The sequence below is a fragment of the Sceloporus undulatus genome, chromosome 1 (assembly GCF_019175285.1).
Source record: "Sceloporus undulatus isolate JIND9_A2432 ecotype Alabama chromosome 1, SceUnd_v1.1, whole genome shotgun sequence".
Classification (NCBI taxonomy): domain Eukaryota; kingdom Metazoa; phylum Chordata; class Lepidosauria; order Squamata; family Phrynosomatidae; genus Sceloporus; species Sceloporus undulatus.
Window position 1 is genome coordinate 164,466,723 of NC_056522.1, and position 24,400 is coordinate 164,491,122.

The following is a 24,400-nucleotide window of genomic DNA, read 5'->3' on the forward strand; positions in this document are numbered from 1 at the left end:
AAAATGCCAACCCACAATCCCCTCACTTAACTCACAAGACCTAAGTGAGGGTTTGTATCGTAGGCCAGCATCAAGGCCAGTCTCTTTTCCTACTGCTTTAGTCTCAAGACCAAAAAAGGCAGTTCTAGAAACCTAACCTTTGCCCAGGAGGGTGCCGTAGATGTTCAACTGACTATTCTATCTCCCTTAAATTACGACACAAATATGGGGCAAGCATCTGCTTAGCCCCTATCCCACACCAGATCCTCTAAACAAGACCTCACCCCATCCTGCCGATCTCAAAGAAATAGCTCATTCCCCTTGTTAGAGAGATGTATGCCGGATATCCTGGGTGGCCTTGCCCTTTAATAGGCCCAACTCATTGCCACCAAGATATATACGCAGGGGGGAAACCTGGCAATTGCCAAACAGCAAGGGCATGAGGCATGCCAAGCTATACCAGGGGCTGTGACCTTACACGCAAAGTTTAAATGACCTATCAACTCTTGAAACTCCCTCAGTCTAGCTTTACAAAGAGAACTAAACTTCAAAACCCTGTACCTCAAATCTTGCAACTTATCCTCTGTTTGGTTGTATTTGTGGAAGTGCCTATGTTGAAATGAAATGAAATTAAATTTTATTTATATACCGCCGTTCCTATGATCACGGCGGTTTACAACAAAATAAGATGCAGCACAATACAGGTTACAAACATCATAAAAACCATATACTACTATACAACTTTAAATCCATCCTTATTCAATCAAATAATAAGACAATCTAAACATACAATAAATAGTATACAAAAGCAAGGAAAAGACAGGACATGTGAGGGAAGGCATTACAACCCATGTCCCAACAGACTCCCTCCCTCTAGAGAGTCCACGACGGCGGGACCAGGCAACAGTCCTTGGCGCTCCGCTCTGATGGTATAGGGGCGTGAACAGAGAGCTCTACAGGGGAGCCGGCGGGCCGGCTTTGTAGGAGCCGCTCCCACTGCCTCCACCCCCTGGAGAAACGACGCTGCGGCGGCAGGCAGAGTCCTCTGGGCCACTCCTGCCTAGATGGAAATGGGCGGGCGGGCGGCGTCCTCTTCAAGGAGCTGGCGGGCCGGCTTTGTAGGGGCCGCTCCCACTGGCCCCGCCCCCAGGAGAAACGCCGCTACGGCGGCAGGCAGAGTCCTCTGGGCCGCTCCTGCCCAGATGGAAATTGACATGCTTGAGGAACAGGAATTTTTTTTTAAGTAGAACAGCTACAGGCATATGACCAAAAATGATTCTGTGAAATTAGTTTGTGTGCCTCTGTTGTAATATTTGGAATTGGAAAATGTGTGATCACTTAAGCTGCATCTGCTTAAGTGACCTTAGTCATAGTGTAGACAAGCCCAGTCCCTGAGAATCTAGAAAGCCCAGGGACAAACCAGAGCTTTCAGTAAGTGTAGATTTGACCTCAGTAACTCTGACCTGATCCCCAACAGGGATCCATTTCTAATTGTCAGTTATCTGTTCAGTAGACTCATCTGTCTCCATACTGAACAATTGAAGGTTTTATCAGAATAAGTTCCCAGATGTTTTGCTTGCATTGATATGTGCTTTAATTAGTACTCTATATAAAAATGTATAAAGGGACACATAACATCTCAGCTAGATTTATGCTTCACTGAACCCCTTTTTTGACCTTCATGGCTACTTTGTAGATGGAACATCAGTTTTGAAAGCTTTAGTATATGCACAGTTGAATTGTTTCTTACGCTGTTACCTCTGAAAAAATGTGATAGCAAATGTGATTCTATTAAACATATCCACAGTTGAAGTTGTTTAGAGCCCCTGCAAGGAAACTTATATTAAAAAAAGGACAATGTTTAGAATTCACTTGAATATTAAACTGATTTTTATTAAACACAGATTTTGCAAATCTTTTAGACACTGTGATCCTTTTGCTGACTAGCTTGGTTATTTACATGATCTCATAAAAATGCTAGCTTTTCTTAATAAGACCCCTGTTCCTTAACCTGTGTCAGTGAGATTATTTTGCTAACAGTGGTTGAACATAATGTTGTCGTAATGTTCTATAAAGATGTGAGTTGTGTTTTTGAAATGCTTCTGTTGTTGTTTTTCTGATATTTACTGTTTTTGAAATGCTTTTTCTGTTGTTGTTTTTCTGTCATTTGCTGTTGTTGCTGCTGTGAAGCATCAAGTCATTTCCAACTTATGGCAACCCTAAGGCAAACCCATCATGAGGGATTTTTTGACTAATTTGATCAGAGGAAGTTTGTTATTGCCTTCTTCTAAGGTTGAAAGCATGTCACTTCTCCAGGGTCACCCAGTGAGTTTCATGTCCAAGCTTGGAATCAAACCCTAATCTCCCAAGTTGTAGTCCATCTTCCTCTTTTCTCATTGTCTTCTAACTTACCACGCATCATTATCTTTTCTAGTGGGCTATGTCTTCTCATGATATGTTCAAAGTACAACAGTTTCAGCATAGTTATCTTGGCTTCCAGTTGGAATACAGACCTGATTTGCTCTTGGACACATTTCTTTGTTTGTTTGTTTTCTGTCAACCCATGGTATCTGCAAAACTCTTCTCCAGAACCACATTTCAAATTAATTGATTCTATTAATATCAGCATTTTTTACTGCCCGACTTTCACAACCATTCATACAAATTAGAAATACCATGGACAAACCTGACTTTAGCATTCTATGATATTGTTATGTGTATACTACTTATGTGTGTACTAGGAATAAGTCCCATTGAGCTCATTGGAGCTTTCGTGTAAGCATTTTAGATGATGTTGAACTCCCATTTTTGTCAGCCTTAGCTAGCCAATAGCAATATATGATGGGAGTAAGTGTTCATTGATATTTGGGCAGCTACACCTTCTCCAAGGGACACACTGGCTCAGAAGTTAAGATGCTGACGATCACAAGGTGGCCAGGTCGGCAGTTCAAGACCCAAGTGCCATGCAACTGAGTGAGCTCCCATCACTAGTCCCAGCTTCTGCCGGCCTAGCAGTTCCAGAGCATGCAAATACAAGTAGATTAATAGGTACCACTTCAGGGGGGAGGTAACAGCATTTTTTGCAATCATACTGGCCACATGATCTCAGGGTCATCTTTGACAACACTGGCCTTTCAGCTTAGCAACAGAGCCCTACAGACATGACTTAACAATCATGTCAAAAGTGAAACCTTTACCTTTTGTAGGTTCTCTTTTCTTGGTTTATAAGGTTGTACCATAAAAGACATGTAAAAAACATAACTGTGCAATGGTACTGTGATGATTCCTTGAGAGCAATGGCCCTGTGCGTGGCCCTTACTCCCAGGGAGTCCCTTAAAAGAACTATTCTTCCGCTGCCACCACTCAGTGAATTATCAATGAACTATATTTCCCAAGCACACACTGAGACTTGCTTGAGAGAGAGATCTAGTTTCCTTTCCTGCTCACCCAGAGCAATCAGTAACCGAGTTAAGGCGCGTGTCCAGGAGCAAAGAGATAGCAGATGCTTTTAAAAGAAGTTTATTTTAAAGAAATAGTATAGAATAGGAAGGTATCACTCATGCCAGGCCTCCTTGCCTTGCAGGTCAGAAAACACAGTTACAAAGATATTCATTTCAGGCAAGCTATTAGATAAACATAACAGAAACCTAGACGTACTGACTAACACTGTTCCTGAGCTACTCACACAATGATGGGATTCGTAGTCCTTGTGGAGTTCTTGGAATCAGGGAGTTGGCTCCTTGCCAACTCTACCTGCATTCCAGAGCCGGTCCTCCGGCTTCTCAGAGGACAAAGCCTCTGGTTTCCCCAAACACAGCCAAGATGGAGAACAAAGGACACATGGTCCTACAGGGGTATTTAAAGCCCTCTCTTGGAATCTTTTTGAAACTGCCGCTCTGGCACTGTTGATTGGCCAAGTGAGCCTTACGTCAGCTATGATGTAGCTGCTCATTAGCATGTGATGTCATCTCTCATTAGCATGTACCTCCTCCCAGATTAACCCTTTGTAGTTCAGGAGAAGTCCCCAGGTGACTGGGAAACCAGTCATCACAGGTACAGAGCCTAGACAGAACTCCCAGCAAGCTGACACTGAGCCTTCCATATGTTCCTACATCAGCACTGGGACAAGAACATGCAAGAAGAAAGCTTTGGTGGGAATGGCATCAATCCCTGCATCTACAGGTCACAACTACTCAGCAAAAAATATATAATTCCCTCTACCTTTTTCATTCTAGATTCTGCTCCTGCTTACCCAGATTTCCCCAATCCCATACCTTTTTAAAATTCCCTGACCACTTCCCCTCCTGCTTGCTCCTTGTTCCTCCTCCTCCTCTTGCCCTACATTTTGCTCCTCTTTGGAGGATAGGCAACAAATGCATCTTTGCCTTTGAGCAGTTTCTTTTTCACTTGCTACTTTGACCTGCTGTGCTTGTAAGACCAAAATAAATAACTGCCATTTTATATGTTTCCATTAAAGATACCATTGGAGGATGTTAAGGCCCTGTGGAGAGGAAGTGCATCAGGTTAATGAAAAGTACTTTTACTTTTCCTCAAGATGAGTGCAAAGAAAGAAAAAAGAGCATAGTTTTACATGGTCTTAACTCTATAAAGCAGGGGTAGGCAACCTGCAGCCCGTGGGCTGGATGCGGCCCGGCGAGGCCTTGGGACCGGCCCCAGCCCGGTCCTGCCGCCGATTGCCGCTGGGGCCTTTGGCGTCTCGCGCGAGGGGCATGGTGGGGCAATTGTCTATAGAAACCGCAGAAACATGCATTTATCTTAACATTTTTTTAAAAATCAGCAATTTTTTTCGCGTGTCCTCCATTTTTTATTTAAAAAGTGCCCTCCATTTGAAAATTTTGTCCTACATTTGTCCCGGTTTATTTATTTATTTAATTTTTAACAAATTATTTAATTATTTATTTTTTGGCTTCGGCCCCCCAGTTGTCTGAGGGACAGCAACCCGGCCCCCGGCTCAAAAGGGTTGCCTACCCCTGCTATAAAGGTTAGATCAATCAACAGTCCAAAGTAGCTAAAGTACAAGCCCTAACAATGATTTATATTCTTCCTAGTGGCAAATATATGTGTGTGTTTGTGTGTTTTACTGAGGAACAGGAGTCCAACAGGAGTTGCTTTTTCTGTCATTCCCCCTTGGACACATTTTAGATGAAACCTTTTTGGAAATAGAGATGGGTCATTTTGGACCTGGTAAAGATTTATTGATTTTGATGATGCTATATAATGAATAATGATAGGTTTATTTATTTGAGCAATAACAGTTGATTGATTGATATAAATATTTATAGCCCATTAATGTAACAAGTTCAAAACATTTTAAAGCAGTAGGAACTTGTCTAGTTCTTTCATCACTCCCCTTCCATCCTTGGTCTTCTGATTTCTTCACTACAGTCTTCCTTCTGATCAATGTTTGATCCAAGGGAAACATATTCAGTGTTGACAAATGATTATGAAAGCCTTTCATTTTATGAAAGATATGAGTGACAGCTCTGGATCACTTGTTATCAAAGATATTTTACAGGAAGTAGTGTCCAAACTTTTATTTGTCATTCCACTTCTCTAGTGAAGCATAGAATAAGAATTGTTCATACTGATGTAGTTGTTTCTGTGCAGATAAACTATCCTGTCAGATTAACTAGTAGCACAAATGAATAGATGCAATGCTAATTACACTAGACAGTTCCTAAGTCGTACTGAATAGAGGATTTTGGGCCAACTTTATTGCCTTTGGCCGTGCCTGTTGCTAGAATACAGCCTTTGAGAAGTTTTGTGAAACTGAATTTCCACCAACCAAGTATTACTCCCTCACTAGACCTCAGAGGCCTGCAAACCTCACTCAAATTATTTTAAACCTCAAAATGTCCCTTACATTCTCTAAGGGACATGGGTGCCTTGTTTTTAACCAAAAAGAATGAGATAATTGATCACAGATAGGTTTTTTCTGTTGCAGGTGGGTGCTTTGTCAGCCCACATGGACCAAATTTTTCCTTGTTGGTGTTGTGTGTCTTTGAGTTATTTCTGACATATGGCAACCCTATCAAGGGGTTCTTTCGGCATGTTTCTTCAGAGCGGGTTTGCCATTGCCACTCTCGGAGGCTGAAAGTGTGTGACTTGCCCAAGGCCACCCAGTGGGTTTCCATGGCTGAGCAGGGATTTGAACCCAGGGTCATAGACCAGTGCTCAAACCACTACACCACATTGGTGCTCCATAAATGCTAAAGGAAATAAGAGCTGCAAAATCCAGAGATGGCAATTTTGCTAATATAGGGCCTGAACAAACAGGCCAAAATAAATCTGCTTCAGGTCACTTTTGAGGTACGCTGTTTAAATGCTGCATGCGTCCTAAAGACTGGAGCACAGCTTTGCCACAGCTTCTGGCTTTTTCAGAGGTGTGTGTCATTTAAACAGCATACCTCCAAAGTGACCCAAAGCAGGTTTATTTTGGCCTGTCTGTTTGGGCCCATAGTTTACTTAGACAGGATAAAGACCACCCAAAAAGGGCAGTCTGTCCGCGCCTTGTTTTGCTGCACGAGGGAACCACAGCGGACAAACCGCACGGCTCCCTCGTGCAGCAAAAAGAACCCGCAAAAAGCGGGTTCTTTCTGCGGCGCCATAAGGACGTGACAGTGCACCAATGGCACACTTGTGATGTCCTTATGGGGGTGTGGCGTGCGGACGCTAAGTGTCCATTGCATCAAAATGGCAGCACCCATGTATATAGGGCGCCGCCATTTTGACGCCCTCATCATATGCTAGGGGTGAGGCAAGTATGGGTGGTGCACCCTCAGCCAACCCCTAGCACATGACGGGGGCACCGCAAAGGCCCGTCTAAATAGGGCCATTGTTCACAACTTTTCCCAACAATGTGCTGCAACTTAAAGGAGATTGTTCTGCAGCATCTAACATGAATTCTCCTCTCCACCCTACTTTGGTCCTTTATAGACACATTTCAGAGTTAAATTTGAGTGCTTTGCTTCCCACTCCTCTTTGGTTTTGGTTAAAATTTCCTTCTGAGTTAGAAGTTGATGAGTCCTGCAGGACCAAGTAGAGGGGGAAAATCACTCTTTCTAGTCAAGTACCAATTTTTTAAAAAGACTTTAGAAACTGCAGTACTTAAAATGCAAGTGTTGATAGAAGAGAAAAACATAATTCACTTTTATCTAGAGAACAAAGCTGAACTGAGATTCTTTTTCAACTTCCTAATTCATGAAACATTTATCTAGGCGTCAGGTTATATTATAATACCACAGATGTGGCCTGTCAGTATTCCTCTTATAAACCCTTGTTTTTAAGGCTTTAAATGAGAGCCTTAAAGTCTCACTTAAATTATTTTCACGTACGTTCAGTATCTCATCTCAGAAACATGGTTTGTTTTCTCTTTTTCCTAATTAAGGAAAGAACAGTTTTGGTTTGGTGGAGTATGAAAAGTAATAACTCTGTGCATGCTGTGTTCAGTACATAGCTGAGAATTCATTGAGAGCTTTGATAAATAGTACAGTTTATAGGAATTGGAGAATAGTTTTTGAGTTGTATACACATCCTGTATATAGGGGAGGAAAAAATATTTTCTGGTTAGTCTGGCTGTGCAGAGAGCCCTTGATGTGGTTCAGGGCACAAAGTAGCAACTGAGATCTCAGCCGGATTCCATCCAGATTGATCAAACCAAGTACCATCCAGAGCCCAAATCAAGATCTGGAAATATGATCACAGTCCTCCCCCATTAATTTTCATTGGGAAACAAAATATCCTTATAACTTTTTTGATCTCTTGCGCATCTACTTAAAATTTAGAGATATGCTTAATCCTAAACAAGAATAATTTCACAGGTGGAACTTCAGGGTTTCTGGATGGTGCTACACATGTGTGAAGTTTGCTAATTACAAAAAGGAAAACCAAGGTTTAAAAGCTGCCAACACAGTCTTAGCCATTTTTGCTTTTGTAACTGGCACTGCCCTATAGTATTGGTCAGTGGCGCACCAAGTAGGAGGCAACATTTGATAGAGTTCAGGGTATTGATGTTCAAATGTCAGAACAGAAAGCACAGTCAGCTAAATTTGTTATAGTTTAATATTTGGCCGTGCTAATGAAATTAGCTAATGAATATTTGATCATGCTAATCTTACTTACAGGCAAGTTTCCCATCTTGTTTAAAAGAGTAATGGTATGACCACTTCTTTAAAAGCCTTCCCTGTACCTAAACAACTATATACCAGTATCAAATATCCTTTTCTGGGCAAGGTGATCAAGAGGGCAGTTGCCTTTCAACTCCAGGCAGTCTTGGATGATAGAAATTATCTAGGCCCATTTCAAACTTGCTTCAGAGCAAGATACAGAGCTGAGATAGCTATGGGCGCCTTAGTAGATGATCTTCACCTGAACATTGGTGGGGGATCATGTCCCTGCTGGTGCTTTTGGACCTCTCAGTGGTGTTAGCTGCCATCAACCATGGTATCTTTCTGGAATGCCTGGGGGGTTTTGAAATCAGAGGCACTGTGTTGCATTGCTTCCAGTCCTGTCTCTCAGGCAGGTTCCAGATGGTGGAAGCTGTTGTATGGCATATCACAAGGTGCCATCCTATCCCCAGTGCTGTTCAACATCTACATGAAACTGCTTGGAGAGATCATCTGGAGACATGGAGCTGGGTGCTATCACTATGCTGATGACACCCAAATATATTTCTATGTGTCTTCAGATATCAGCCTCATATAAGGACAGTGTGTTCCCTTTGCATTCAAATAATCTTTATTAATTTTTCAATACATAACACTTAAAGAACACAAAATCTATTTCATATGCTTATGTCCCGTTGATCTTCATTTTCTTTACTTCCTGTCTTCTCGCTGTTTCCTTGAGTTGCTTCTTAGAATCATAGAATCATAGAATCATAGAATCATAGAGTTGGAAGAGACCACTAGGACCATCCAGTCCAACCCCCTGCCATGCAGGAAATCCAAATCAAAGCATCCCTGACAGATGGCCATCCAGCCTCTGTTTAAAGACCTCCAAGGAAGGAGACTCTATCACCCTCCGAGGGAGTGCATTCCATTGTCGAACAGCCCTTACTGTCAGGAAGTTCCTCCTAATGTTCAGGTGGAATCTCTTTTCCTGTAGCTTGCATCCATTGTTCCGGGTCCTGTTCTCTGGAGCAGCAGAAAACAAGCTTGCTCCCTCTTCAATATGACATCCCTTCAAATATTTAAACAGGGCGATCATATCACCTCTTAACCTTCTTTTCTCCAGGCTAAACATCCCCAGCTCCCTAAGTCGTTCCTCATAGGGCATGGTTTCCAGACCCTTCACCATTTTTGTCGCCCTCCTTTGGACACGCTCCAGTTTCTCGATGTCCTTTCTGAATTGTGGCGCCCAGAACTGGACACAATATTCTAGGTGGGGCCTGACCAAAGCAGAATACAGTGGCACTATTACTTCTCTTGATCTAGACACTATACTTCTATTGATGCAGCCTAAAATAGCATTGGCCTTTTTAGCTGCCGCATCACACTGTTCACTCATGTTCAACTTGTGGTCTACTTGGACTCCTAGATCCCTTTCACACGTAGTTTCATTCAGCCAAGTGTCACCCATCCTATATCTGTGCATTTTATTTTTCCGCCCTAAGGGCAATACCTTACATTTCTCCATGTTGAATTTCATTTTGTTAGCTTTGGCCCAGCTTTCTAGTCTATTCAGGTCATTTTGAATCTTGATCCTGTCCTCTGGGGTATTAGCTATTCCCCCTAATTTGGTGTCATCTGCAAATTTGATAAGTATGCTCCCAATTCTGTCATCCAGGTCATTGATAAAGATGTTGAATAGCACTGGGCCCAGGACAGAGCCCTGTGGGACCCCACTGGTCACTTTTCTCCAGGATGAAAAGGAGCCATTGTTGAGCACCCTTTGGGTTCGGCCGGTCAACCAATTACAGATCCATTTAACAGTTCCTTTGTCTAGCCCACATTTTACAAGCTTGTTTGCAAGAATATCATGGGGAACTTTGTCAAAGGCCTTACTGAAATCAAGATATACTATATCCACAGCATTCCCTTCATCTACCAAGCTGGTAATTTTATCAAAGAAAGAGATTAGGTTTGTCTGGCATGACTTGTTTCTCTGAAACCCATGTTGACTTTTTGTGATTATGGCATTGCCTTCTAGATGTTCACAGACTCTCTGTTTAATGATCTGCTCCAGAATCTTTCCTAGTACTGATGTCAGACTAACTGGACGATATAAATCTTATATATTTAATTCTTTTCTTGCAAATAATTCTATATACAACCCTAAACTAGAAAAACAAAAGCTTCAAAATAATACATTTTTCCTTCTAATACAGTTTGAATGAATGCTGGGAGAAGGTCATGGGCTGGATGAGGAAAAAGAAATTGAACACGAATACAGACAAGACAAAGGTGTCTTGTACATACAGACCTGGGTTTGAAGGTGTGTCAACCAGTCCTGGATGGGGTTACACTCCCACTGAAACTTCTGGCTGCTTCTGGAACCATTGCTCCAAATGGCAGCTCAGATAGATGCGATGACAAGGAGTGCATCTGTTACACCAGCTTCACCCCAACTTAGAGCTGGAGGGCCTAAAGATGGTAGTGCACATGCTGGTAACCTCAAGGTTGGGCTTTTGCAACATTCTGCACATTGGGCTACATCTATACTAAGTTTGGAAACTTTGGTTAATTCAAAACATGGCAGCCAGAGTGGTTACTGGGATGTCCAGCAGTGAACATATTACACCAATATTAAAATCACTCCACTGGCTGCGAGTGAGTTTCTGGACAAGGTACAGAGTACATGGTTTAGACCCAGGTTACCTACAGAATCTCCTCCTCTCATGTCATCTGCTTTGTACACTCAGATCCTCTGCCAGACATTTACTCCAGTCAGCCAGGACTAGGTTGGCAACTGTCAACCAGAGGACCTTTTCTTCAGCTGTCCCTAGACTGTGGAATGAGCTGCCAGAAGAGATTCAACAGCTGAATATGCTGTCCAAATTTAAAAGAGCATTGAAGACCAATCTCTTCTGGCAGACGTATCCAGATAATTTTAAATTGTGAGTTGATATGTTATGTCCCTCTCCCACAGATGATGTTCAGGCTGATGATGTTTGCTATAGAGTAGAATTCAAAGATATAGCCATGTTAGTCTGTGGAATCAATATCTTGTAGCACCTTTGAAATTAAATGAAATGCAAAATGCATCTGAGGAAATAGACTGAAGTCTGCAAAAGCTCCTACTGCCAACTTCTTTTCTTTCAGTTTATCTCAAAAGTGCTACAAAATCTCACTACATGCTGATGATGTTTGTTATAGGGAACATTTAACTCTATTTGAATAGTTTTGTGGCTACCAGTTTGAGGGACACAATTGTAAGTCCTGGTTATCTCCTATATGGCTATATAAAGCCCTATATGGATTAAGTCAAGACTGTCTGCAAGCCTGCATCCCCCATTCAGGGAAAATGCCTGCCCAAGCCTACAATCTTCATGGTAAAGCTTTCTCTTATCATTCGTTTGGTGAGGACACAGGAGAGAGCCTTCTTGGTAGCTGCTCCAAGACTGTGCAATTCCCTATCATGGCAAGCTGGCTCTGTTTCCTCTGGCAAGCAAAGGCCTTTCTATTTACTCAGTCCCTTGAATATTATGCAAATCTTCTAACTGATATGTGTAGTATCTTTAATCATTTTAAGGGTCATTTAAACCTATTAATTTAATATTTTTAATATGATCATTTAATATTTTCAAATTTTGTACTGTTTATTATTTAAATTACATTTTGTTTTAACTCATATTTTGAGCCACCTTGGATCCCATTTTGGGAGAAAAGTGGGACATCAGTCAGTCAATCCATCAATTAAAGTGTCATCTTTTGAGTTACTGCTTTTCTTCTCACCTTTAAAGTAAAATACATATTCAGGAGTCTATCTACAGTTTTAACCAATGTTCTTCCCAAACTAATAAATAAAGACTAGAGAAAGACTTTGTTAGAAAGAGTCTGAAGTGTTTAGCATATTAGAAATTAAGAGTATGTAATACAGAAGAAATTAGTGAATACAAAACACATCTCCACAATAGAGAAAATGGCAATGATTTATTAAAATATTTTTAAAGATAGGAATTTGACGGCTAATGCTTAGCCAGACGTAGCAATGGCAAATTGGTAAAATAAATACATAAATACAGTGTCCACCCAGCATTACATTTAAACACAGAAAATTTAAAATTCCCTGGTAATCTTTGTTTTAAAAAACACCCGGCTGTTCTTCCTTTTCATTTTCTTCCTTATATACTTATTTTCTCACAGAAAGCACTCCTTGAATGGGAATAGTGATCTTCCCCATTTTTATACAAATTTGACATTATACAATGCAAGTGTCTAAAGCTTTATGTAGGAAGAACAGCAAGACCCCCTCTCTCTATACGTATTTGTGTGTGTGTGTGTGTGTGTGTGTGTGTGTGTGAGAGAGAGAGAGAGAGAGAGAGAGAGAACACATTGCCTTTCAAATATAAGAAACAGTCAGTGAAGTTTTGCCCCAGGCTGTAAAATGTCTCAGGTGCATGCAATGTGCTAAAGGAGAAATGCTGACTCAGAGGAAGCTGATGAAACTTCAGCATGGACTTGTGTCATAACAGTTCAAAATTGCACAGTCACTGTGGACACATGGTAGGAAGATGATGAAACACTAGCCAGGGTTTGGATCAGAATCCTAGCCTGTGTTTGTATATATAAGGAAGAATGCTCCAGGACACTGAGAATTAGGTGGATGTCAGTTGGTGGCGGAGCATTATGTTGGATTGTATAAATATTGTTGCATCATACTTGTAAATATTTTGCTGCAACTAAGATTAAAAGCCTCTTCAGAAGAACCTCAGCAGTCGTGAGTGAAACTCTGTTAGGAAGCAGGAGTTTTTGTCTCCAGCTACTTCTAGACTCGGCATTTGCTTTCTTGGCTGGCAATCTTCTACATATGGGCTCAGTTTTCCCGAGCGCTAACAAAAACAATACAACATGTACTCCCTTAAAAAGTCATTTTTTGGAATGTCATTATCCTGCAGCAGGCCATACATTTTGGCCTGTAGAAAAAGTAAATACAAATAATAAGAAGTTTCTATTGAAAAAAGAAGTAGAGTTGGATTTGAAATTAAAATGGTTGGCTCCTGGAGGACTAAATGAAGAGCTTGTCTTTCCACTTTTGTAAATTCACTCAAAAGTTCTTCTAGCCCTGTTGTATGATACTTCCTTGAAGGCCATCTCACTCCGTCTCCTCCCATCCCTTTCTCCCGGATGTCTGCCAACACACACACATTTTTAAAAATGTATTTCTGTGTTTTTATGTAGCCCTTGAAGAATGCCATTGAAATATATATCGTCCAAGACGCATTGGGCTTTCTTCAAAATAAAAACAGCTCTCTACTGAACACTTGGAGACATCTGTCTCTTTTCACCCTGAGGATTTCTCTGGGTTTTTGTCTCTTCTTCTTTACTTAGTTTTAAGACCAGCTTGTTATTGGGGGCAAATATTTTGAATTCAAATCCAAAAAGTCCCTGAGGCAAGACTTATTCTTTGGAATTACTCTTTGTCCTGCAGTTCTAAAAATTTAAAAATTCTTATCTTCCCTTGGTAGCCAAGGATGCATATTCTGTGATCGTTGCTGAATTAGTTTTGCATTTCTCTTCCCTAAAAGTTGTTTAGCATCGACTTCTTGTACAGTGCTTGGTTTGGGTACAAAGGAGGCTAAGGACTGGTGATTTCTAAGGTGGTTGCTGTAGGGTATTCCAGTGAATGATCTGCGCATTGTATTTGCTTTAGTACCATCTGTACTAAAAGGGTGTATACTAGATCTCAAATCTTTGCTAGTAAATAGACGTCGGCATGCTAGTACAATGAGAACAGAAAAATAGTTTTCCAAATTTCAAATGAAGAAATACCAGCGGACTGGAAGAATCAGGCTGACTACTTGTTGGCATAGAGTAGAGCTACTCTCAGAAGAACTGTTAACCGTTAGACGTCTGATAAATATTCAGTAACATGGTACATATCTTTTCATAATATTTTCTCACCCAATTAAATACATCTGCCAGTATCTACCCTGAGGTGCATATATAATCACATTTCTTTCCTATTAGCTTCGAGATAATGATTGTTTAATTTTTATCAGGATCTTCTGCTTGTAATTTGATTAAATTTAAAAGGTTCCACTATCAGAGTAACAGTTCTTCATATAGACAAGGTTATACAGTGATGAATTACAATCATTTATCTTAGTTTTTGTTTTATGAATAGATACAGACAATTTCTCTGCTGCTACAGAAAAAAAAAGGAAATTACTCAGCCTTTCCCCTGAGTCCCACCTACCAACCCACATATCCTTCAATGTATTTAATCCCACATTGCTTTCAGTATTTAAAACCTCACTTCCCTCAGCCTGATGAAGAAACATTTGCTTGGCTTTCCCTTTAAGATGATATTGACACCATTTACAGATGGCTTGCTTCCATATTACACAGAAACCTGCATCTTCTGCACAAGGATCTGACATGAATTTGGAAACCTAAAGCTCTTTATTTGTTCTGCCTAGCAGGAAAGCAATGGAGCATCCATCAAATTCTCAGGTCCTCGCTCCTCAATGTGCCATCATAGAGGAGTGCCAACTGCTTTTCTTCTAAACTATCATTTTTGGAGGTGACTGCTATACCCTGCACCTTTCTCCCTATGATGCTATGTGGTTTAAATACTGACTGATATCTGGGTGCTGCTAGATCCTTTGAAACACGTGAATTTAATTCTAAAATTTGGGTTTCCATTTATATCTCCATTTATGGCCTCCTGCAGGCTAAATGAAAATTTCCTATTTAATTTATGTATCTAATCATCTCTAGGATCATGTTTGTTTGAGTGAATGAACCTTAAACCATTACGACAATATCACTAGTTACAAAAGATGTATTATTGCTTGTGAAATACAGGTACATTTAGAAGTACATTGGAAATAATAGGACCGGATTTTATTTCTGGATTCAATTCAGATATGGATCTACTGAGAAATGTGTGAATTTCTTAAGACAATTGAACAATAAGAACTGTATACTTTGCTAGTTGATCATTGGGGAAAATAGCAAGTTATGAGCAGTTTCTTTCCTTTCTGTGTAAATCCACAAGTAAAGCAAAAGGCTCATTTTGTAAATGTTTTGAAAGAATATTCTGAGCAAGGACTAATATTAGCCTGAATAGCTTTTAACTTCAATAATAATAATAATAATAATAATAGTTTATTTCTATCCCGCGTTTCCAAATTCAGATCAAAAGCGGTGTACAAATCCGGATAAAATTACAGTCATCAATAAAACAATAAAAACAGAATATAAAATGACATCAGCTAGGAACTTTCCAAAATCATGCAATCCATATAAAAGGAAAGAGCTTCTACCAGCCTTGCTGTATCATTTGTGGCTGTATCTTTCCAACAGGTTTCTGAGAGTAATTATTAGAGGAGCTACAGATATGTCAGGATGCAAAACTGAATACCTGCCAATATCAGAAGATCGGGATTCTCTCATGTTTAGTATTAATGTGTGCTTGGGATTTCAGTCCATTCTTAACTTACATTGAGATCCTACCACAATCCTTGCACTCCTCTAGGGTATTTCTGATCATGTGTGGGATTAAACACCTGCAGAAGACTATCTACATATCTGAATGAGCAGGACTGTAGTCCTTAGTGCTATCAAATTGATATGCCCCTTGTGCAAAGCTTATTTTATCTTTTTATAATGCATCAAGCAGCTGTCTGTATTAGAAACCATGATGGGAAGTAAGAGTTAACAGCAGTAAGATAAATGAGATGCTATACTACCAATATCTTGGCTATCGTCTTCCCGTCAATTAAAAAGATTAACTTTACTCCATAAATTCCATGATTATTTCTTTCTAGTTGCTACAGAAAGATTTATGGTGATATGCTCCTCAAAAAATGATGGTTATTTTCTCCTTAAAGATATATATTTCAACTTACCTTTGCTTAAGTACTTGCATATTCTTTATCATTGCTCTGACCCAGTTCTATGTTTAAAGTAAATATATACCTTGGACTATAAGAATCCTTTAAAAAAATCCATAGTTGGTTCACATTAAAACCAGTGGACTTAAGTCATTAATCACATGTCAATGGGACTTAAATGCAATAAGTAATCTAGCCTAAACGCAATCCTCCAGTTATTAACTAGAATTCATATTTCTCATGCTTTAGGCAATCACTCAGTCTCTCATAAAGGTACAATCTTAAAATCCCTTGAAGGCTATCCCAGAGGCCACAGGTTATTATGTCCTTCCCTCTGCACAGGAAGAGCAGGAGGAAGCAACAGGAAGAGCAGGAGGAAGCATTCTACAAATGCCAACAGAGAAAATGCCACTATGCCCTTCTCTTGCTGTGCTTTCAAGTCTATTATTTGCTCTCTTGGGAAGAGGTGGCATTGACCATGGCTTTATGTACTGCGTCCTTGTGGATGCAGTAATCCCCTTGCTGCACTTGGTGTAAATACATAAACAAATGAACAGGCATGGTCAGCCTCACCTGATAGAACCAATAAATAAATAATCATTTCCAAGTTGTCTTGCAGCTTATATAAGTATCTGATTTGTTCTGATTATTATGGGTTTCCTTGTTCTTGTCTTTTTCAGGGGCTATGTGCTCAAACCTTCTGTGGACACCTACATTCCTGCAATCATGCTACATTCAACATGAAGGTAAGTGATAATATATAAACTGTGAAATGATTGTAGTCCAGGACGGAACCTATAAATGAATGGCATGTGAAATTACAGTAGTAGAGGGTTTCTGCACACCTTCCAAGGACCTTTTGTAAATAGTGAAACTGAAGGCAAACACATTAGCCAATTTTCAACAGTAAGAATGAGTTCAGAAAGGAAAGTGGATGACTGTTATCCTGAAAAGTATCTTTGCTGTTAACTTTTTCACGGCTCTTCACAGGTATTTGTACTTTTTACTGTTTTTCAAATCTTCAGCTTTGCTACTGCAAATGGGGGCCAATTCCCTTTGGTTTGTCCTGGAATGATAATGCCAATATAGTACACCAGTGTCATTAAGGACAAATATAGCCCTCCAAAGAAAATTATTTCTCTAATGGCCATATGTGTGATTGTATGACGTAGGTGCAAAAATAGACAACTCTAACAAGTGAATATTTTCCAGCCACTTTTCAGTAATCTAAAAATTCTAGACGGGTGAGATACGTTTTCTTGCAGTTGGTGTTGTCAGAAAGAGGAGAGAAACATAAATCACCATGCTTAAATTACAGTTAGACTGTGGTTCTCTTGAAAGGGATGTTCTCTTTTTAATTACTTCATAGTTGAAAATATATAAATGAAGGAAGGAAGTTGTCTAGAACCTTGATTCTTCTGCCAACGCACCTTTTCCATGCTTCTACACTTTGCATGCTGCAGCACTCACCATTACAATTAAAATTGTATTTTAATGTAGTTTGCACTTCTGTTATTGAGAAAAAGAGAATTAATTGGTTAATTCCAACTAGTTACTTCTTAGCTAAAGCCTTATCTCAGACAGTGACATTTGTCTGGAGGTGACAGCAGCATAGGGAAGATATGTATGCAGCATTGGCTGCTAGGAGGTGGACAAGTTGTTGAAGAGAGCTTCAGAAATGAATCATGGGAGAGAAAGAGAAGGTGTGGGTGGGAAAGGGCAAGTGAGCAATTGCTGCCCTACCTGCTCTAACTGACAAATTGCCCCCCCTAATCCTGTACTTTACCATACCTCAAAATTTGAGCACTATATGAAACATCCAAACATATTGACTATAAAAGCATAATAGTTTGATGTCAGTTTGAATCCAATGCCAGGAAAAGCTCTAGAAGAAATAATTAAATAGTTGATGTATGAGCATTTGGAAAAGAATGCTAAAATTTCTAAGAGCCAGCATGGGTTTCTCAAAAACAAAGTACCACACAAGACCAGAGATTTGGCTTCAAAATTAATTTGATAACGTAAACATTAGAAACTGGAATATTAATTCAGTAGCATAAAAATTAATAATGGAAATAATTTCATTTGGTACTTAATTAACTTGATGATTAAAATGGTTAGTATTGGGTCTAAGCATGCGACTTATAGCGAATGGCATGGAGGTTGTCATTGTTGACCTTAAGGGAACAAATGATATTACTGGTTTCTTCAAAAGGACTCTTTATGTTCTTTTAATCTGCCCCCCACCTAGAATTTTTCATCTCATGGACTACAAACTCCATACAGTTGGCGCTCCATATCCACGGATTCTGTATCCATGGATTCAACCATCCATGGCTTGAAAATGTTTTTTTTTAAAGCCAAAACAAACTTTGATGTTGCCTTTTTATGTAAGTGACACCATGTTACTAACCTGTTGTATATAATGGGACTTGAGCACCTATGAATTTCTGAATCCTTGGGGGGGGGGGGGCTGGAACCAAACGCCAGCAGATACCAAGGACCCACTGTAATAGATTTGTTGCCTGAGAATGGTGGGAATGCTGCAAATCTGGGAACTACCAGGCTGAAGAAGACCATTGCAAAGTATAACATATCACCTTAAAAGTTCTTCATGTCAGTTGGTCACTCACCTGCATCTCTCTTTTGTTTTGACTCCACCAACACGTACACTTTGTTCACCCTTCAAATGTCTTGCCTGTTAAATGAGATGTAACGTCCTTTTGTTAGAGGGCACTGATCCAACACAAATACATCAATAAGTGGAGAGATACAAAGATTGATCAGTGTATCTAGAATGGAGAATTCGCCGCTTTGATCAGGTTTTGGAAAAGCGGGATACAAATAAACTATATTATTATTATTATTATTATTATTATTATTATTATTAAGCCAAAATTGTTGAGAATCTCTCAGCATATACCTAATAATTTTTCTGCACATTTGAAACATGCTCCCCCCCCAACTCTCAATCAAGAAATGTGTTCTAGAAATATTAGTGGTAGAGCAGAAACCAGAGATCCTGTGCATATAGGAGCCATGCAGGAGCCAGAATCCCAACTACATCCTGCAGCATCTGCATTTTTAATTATCAAGTATCTAACAAGCTCACACTTCTGTGGAATTATCTTACTATAAATGTACAATTAAAAGGGCTTGAATAAAAGGGGGGGGTGGAAGATGGATGGTGGGTGGTTGAAAAGCAGAAGGGGTGTGTGATGGAGAGAGTCAAAGGAGAAGCCAAAGGAGAAAGAAATGGGGGATGGATTTGAGGGAAGAAATTCATGAAATTATCCAAGACCCTAGTGCTTTGTAAGTGATCAATGATCTGGAAAGAGGTTAATTGCAGCTCACTCCAAATAATACTATGATGTAGATTATACATTAAAAAGCATTAGAAATCAGTTCTTATATCATCATTGGGAGGAGAAATGACAGCAACGCCAGTTTCTAGGAAGACTCCAGACACTTTCCTTCCATACCAAGGGTGGCACTGGATCCTTGTCTTTTGCAAAGCAAACATTAGTCCCCACCGCCACCATTCTCTTTCAAGACTCGCTTCTTTCTTCTTTGCAATTCCTTTTTTAGTGCTTCGTTCCCAAACATAGCTGTTCTCCTCATCAAAACCTCCCATCTGACCTGAGTTTCAAAGCATTCTCTCCCCCCTTCTCTCCACCCTGCTATCTTCTTAAACAACAGACCCATGTGACAAGTTAGAATTTCCCCCACTCCTAATATTTGTTCTCCAGAGGCAGCATGTCTTTCTGCTTTAATTAATGTGACAGAGGGAGAGGCACCCAACTAGTGGATTTTAACAGATTCTAATGACCCAATTCACTATAGCATATTTTTAATATCAGCATTAATTGAGGAATCTAGAAAGTTAGATGACATCACTAGGGAAATGTAGTGAATTACTAACTTAATGAATGCATCGGTGTGTTAGTTCTAAGCTCTGTGCTGGTACATTTCAGTAATTTTGATGTGATTTTACTAAGGCTTTAGTAAGTTTCTCCTTGATACTGTGGCAAAGGTGTTGGTAAAATGGGACTAGACAATGTTATTTTTGTAGATGGTTGATGGACTAACTCAAAGGGTGACTGTATCTTATTTTGGAGAGAAGTAACAAAGAGTGTGTTGCAGTACTCAGTCCTGGGCATACTAGTGTTTAATGTATGCATATATTATTTTGATGAAGGAATAAATGGCATGCTTAGGAAATCTGCCAATGACAAAATACTGGAAGGAGTTGTTAATACCTCAGAAGACAAAATCAGGATTGAATCTGAAGTGGAGAGATAAATGTAAAGTGCTATATTTAGGTGTAAAAAATCAAACACATAAGTATGGGTGACATCAGGCTTCACAGCACCGCTTGTGAAATAGATCCAGGGGTCTTAGTGGACCACAAGCTAAAGGTGATTCAACAGTGTTCTATGTGGCAAAAGAAGACTATCAGTGTTGGGCACTATCAACAAAAATATAGTACAGTATCTAGATCATGGGAAGTAATGGTGCTACTCTATTCTGTTTTGGTCAGACCTCATCAGAAGTACTGGGTCCAGTTCTGGGCACTACAATTTGAGAAGTATATCAACAATCTTGGGTGTGACCAGATTAGTTAACTTAGGGGCTGAGTAGACAGGCCAGGAAAGCCAAGCCCATGCTTTCTTGGTCTGGGTCCCAATTCGGATTTATCTCCAGGCAAGCAAAGGGATAGTCGGGTGTTTATACACCCACCTCTTCCTGCACCATGGACTCACTACTGTTTACACATCAGAGGTGGCAGTGTGGGAGGGGAGCTTTTCATTAGCCGCAGTAGAGGAGCAAGAAGAGAAGAAAGAAGGTTAAGAGGTGGTATGATAGCCCTGTTTAAATATTGAAGGGATGTCATACTGAGGATGGAGTAAGCTTGTTTTCCATTGTCCCAGAGACTAGGACACAGAACAATGGATGCAAACTACAGAAAATAGATTCTCCCTCAACATTAGGAAGAACTTCCTGACTGCAGGAACTGTTTTGCAGTGAAACACACTCCCTCAGAGAATGGTGGAGTCTCCTTCTTTGGAGGTTTTTAAATGGATGCTGGATGGTTACCTGTCAGGAGTGCTATCTCTTCTAACTGTATGATTCTATTATTCTACGAAGGAGTTGTGGGCCATCTGGTCCTATATGGGGTTTGCATGGTGGGTCAATTTGATATTTAGGCCCTTATGCATTGAGATTGGGCCAAATCCACCAGATTGATGTCTGGTCTGCCAGGATCCTTCCAGTTTCTGACCCCAGGGTTTTGGCCTGCATTGTCCAAACAGGATGACATGAGGTGAACGCAGGCCTTTCGTTCCATGCAGATGCCCTTAAGATGGTAAACAATCTGGAATCTTGATAAGGAATGGCTAAGGAAGTTAGGCATGTTTAGCTTAAAGAAGAGAAGGCTGAAAGGTGCTATGATAGCCATCTTTCATTATCTGAATGGCTGTCAGGTAGAAGATGGAGTGAGCTTCTTTTCTGCTTCTCCAAAGGATAGCACACAAATCAATTACTTCAAATTACAAGAAAGGAGATATCAAATAAACCTTAAGAACTTTCTGACAGTAATTGGTGTGTGATGATGGAACAGATGTTTTTGTGGGTTTTTTTATTTATGTGGCCATGTTCTAGAAGAGTTTATTCTTGACGTTTCACCTGCCTCTGTGGCTGGCATGTTCAGAGAATAAACTCTACTAGAACATGGCCACATAGGTCAAAAAAAAACCACACAAAACTATGTATGCTAGCCATGAAAGCCTTCGACTTCACAATGAAATAGATTCCCATGCAAAGTGGAATATCCTTCATTGGAGGTCTTGAAACTGATTTTGGGTGACCATCTCTCAGGAGTATTTTGGCTGTAGATTCCCTAACCTGGCAGTTGGTTGAACTAGGTGGTCCATGAAATGCCTTCAGCTCTGTTAGTCAGTATCACACTATACTGTTATAGTTTTATTATTCCACTTTAACTCCTATGGCTGCCTCCTGTGGAATCTTGGGATTTTTAGTTAAAGTGGAATGATAGCACTTAAACAATGCAGTTTGATATTGGAGATTATCACACACACCTTATCTCGTCTTTTCCCCAACAGGATAGACATTCTAAGGCAGGTCTTACCACATTCTCCTGGGGCTGGGAATATGCAGCCTGTATGCAATGTGGGCTTATCCCGTGGCTTTTCAAGAATGGGATTTTCCCATCCTTGAAATGCGATGGGATAAGACCAGGTTGCCACTGGGCTACCTACTGGCTGCATATGCTTGGCCCTGACAGTTAAATGCACATCTATCCTGGCAAGAAAAAGATGAGATGAGACACGTGCGATAATCTCCATTATCTGAGTCAGTTCTGCCTCCCTCCACCACCACCTTAAGTAAATGTGGCTGTAGTAGTGTTGGTTTCTGCTGCAGCCCCAGCTCTTTTCATGTGTGTTTTTTATTTATATACCGCTATTCCAAAGATCATAGCGGTGAACAGCAAGTAAGCTAATTAGCAAGTAAGTTAATTTGCCCCCAACAGTCTGGGTACTCATTTTAGCGACCTCGGAAGGATGCAAGCCTGAGTCGAGCTTGGGCCCTTTTGCTGGTCTTGTACTCGCAACCTTGTGGTTTTGAGTGTGGCTGCAGTACAGGCATTTAACCACTGCGCCACATAACAGATTTGTTGTATGAAGAAACCCTGGAACCAGTTCCATTAGGACACGGTTAAATAAGGGACCAACATGGCCTTCCAGAGCAGTCATATGATTAAATGAAGCAAGCTTTTATATACTAATGATTTTGTGGATTGGTATATTGTTTTGATAAAGCATATTACATCTGGCATTAAACATCGTGTTAGGATCACTGGTCGACATCCAGAATAACTTAATTATAAAAGATGGAAACTGCCAGTAGAGGGTTGATTAAACAGAGTGAGGGTTGCAATTTTAGAAACTGTAATTACAGTTATATAAATTAATCATAAATATGTGGAAGGTGGGTAGCTAATCTGTAGGTGCACACATTCTTGACTCTCAAATTACTCAGACTACTTTTGCAGGTTAGAATCTATGATGTACCATATGCTTTCACAGGCAAAAAAAAATATCTGGGCCTTACTTCCAAGAAAATAAACTCAAGACAGAGATGCAAGACTGTTTCCTAAACTAATGTTCTGATTCTGTATCATTAGGAGACAGTAGAGTGGGCAGATAATTTGCCAGGTCTCTGTTCCTCTTCCTCTTCCTCTTTTATTTATATTGTACTTTTTGGTATGGTTTTCAACACAACACTGCACAGGATTGCTTTGTTTACTTGCATTTTATTTTACAACTGGTTGTGCATTACTGGATATAAAAAGGAAAAAGAATCTCTCCTAAAATCTATAGTCACATGTTTCAGTAGCATTTCATTTGTCTGATGGCAAATGATTACACTGTTCATATAATATTGACAACTTAATAAATAATTTCAGTGTTCCACTTGCTGTGAATTTGGTTACAAAACTATGAATGATACTTAATGAATTATGGTTTCCAGAGTTGTATAAAGGAGAAGGAATTATTTAAAGATTTATTACAAAGCAGAGTTGGTGAAGAGTAATTTAGATGCCATTAATGCCTGATATGCAAGAATATAAAACAGCAAGATCCTTGTTCCTCGTGATCTAATCTGAGTGTAAAACCTGACCCTTGCCACAAATGCTTCTTTTATTTATTAAGAAAATAACTTTATTTTGCTAGGTATTATTATTGCCCAGTTTATTTTCCAAATGTGAAGCACAACAAAAATTAGGACCTACAAGATGAGTAATCTAAAGATTGCCCATTTTAGTCATTACTGTGCTGTACTTTCACTATCTCAATATTGCTTAAGGAAGTGATGATATGGAAATAATTTTTATATCCACTTTCCAGCATATTACCAAGACATTATCTTTTAGATGTTACTATAGGCTATAGGTCCACTTTAATTTTGCTGTTTTATATTCTTGCATATTATTATTATTATTATTATTAACCTTTATTTATAAAGCGCTTATAAATAATAAATTTATAAATTTATAAATGCATTAATGGCATTTAATTAATTAATTAATTAATTAAAGTGAACCTATAGCCTATAGTAACATCTAAAAGGTAATGGTAGTCCCTTGACATGAATGTCTAGTCATAACCAACTGTAGGAGGTGGTGCTCATCTCCGTTACTAAGCTGAAGAGCCAGTGTTGTCCATGACTCTGGTGGTCATGTGGCCAGTATGACTGCACCAAACGCTGTTACCTTCCCACTAAGAAGTGGTATCTATTTATCTACTTGCACTTGCATGCTTTCGAACTGCTGTCTGGGAGTAGTAACAGGAGCTCACCCCACCATGCAGCACCTGGACC

General features: G+C 39.8%; 1 protein-coding gene across 2 annotated transcripts in view; it reads left to right on the top strand.

The window, feature by feature from the left end:
* The window catches only part of SPAG16 (sperm associated antigen 16), a 510,294-nt gene that overhangs the window by 327,999 nt on the left and 157,895 nt on the right, over window positions 1–24,400 (top strand). For both annotated transcript variants that reach the window (XM_042446654.1, XM_042446655.1), the window contains one exon: window positions 16,681–16,746. In XM_042446654.1, the coding sequence (XP_042302588.1) occupies window positions 16,681–16,746 (66 nt within the window). The remainder of the gene's footprint in view (window positions 1–16,680; window positions 16,747–24,400) is intronic.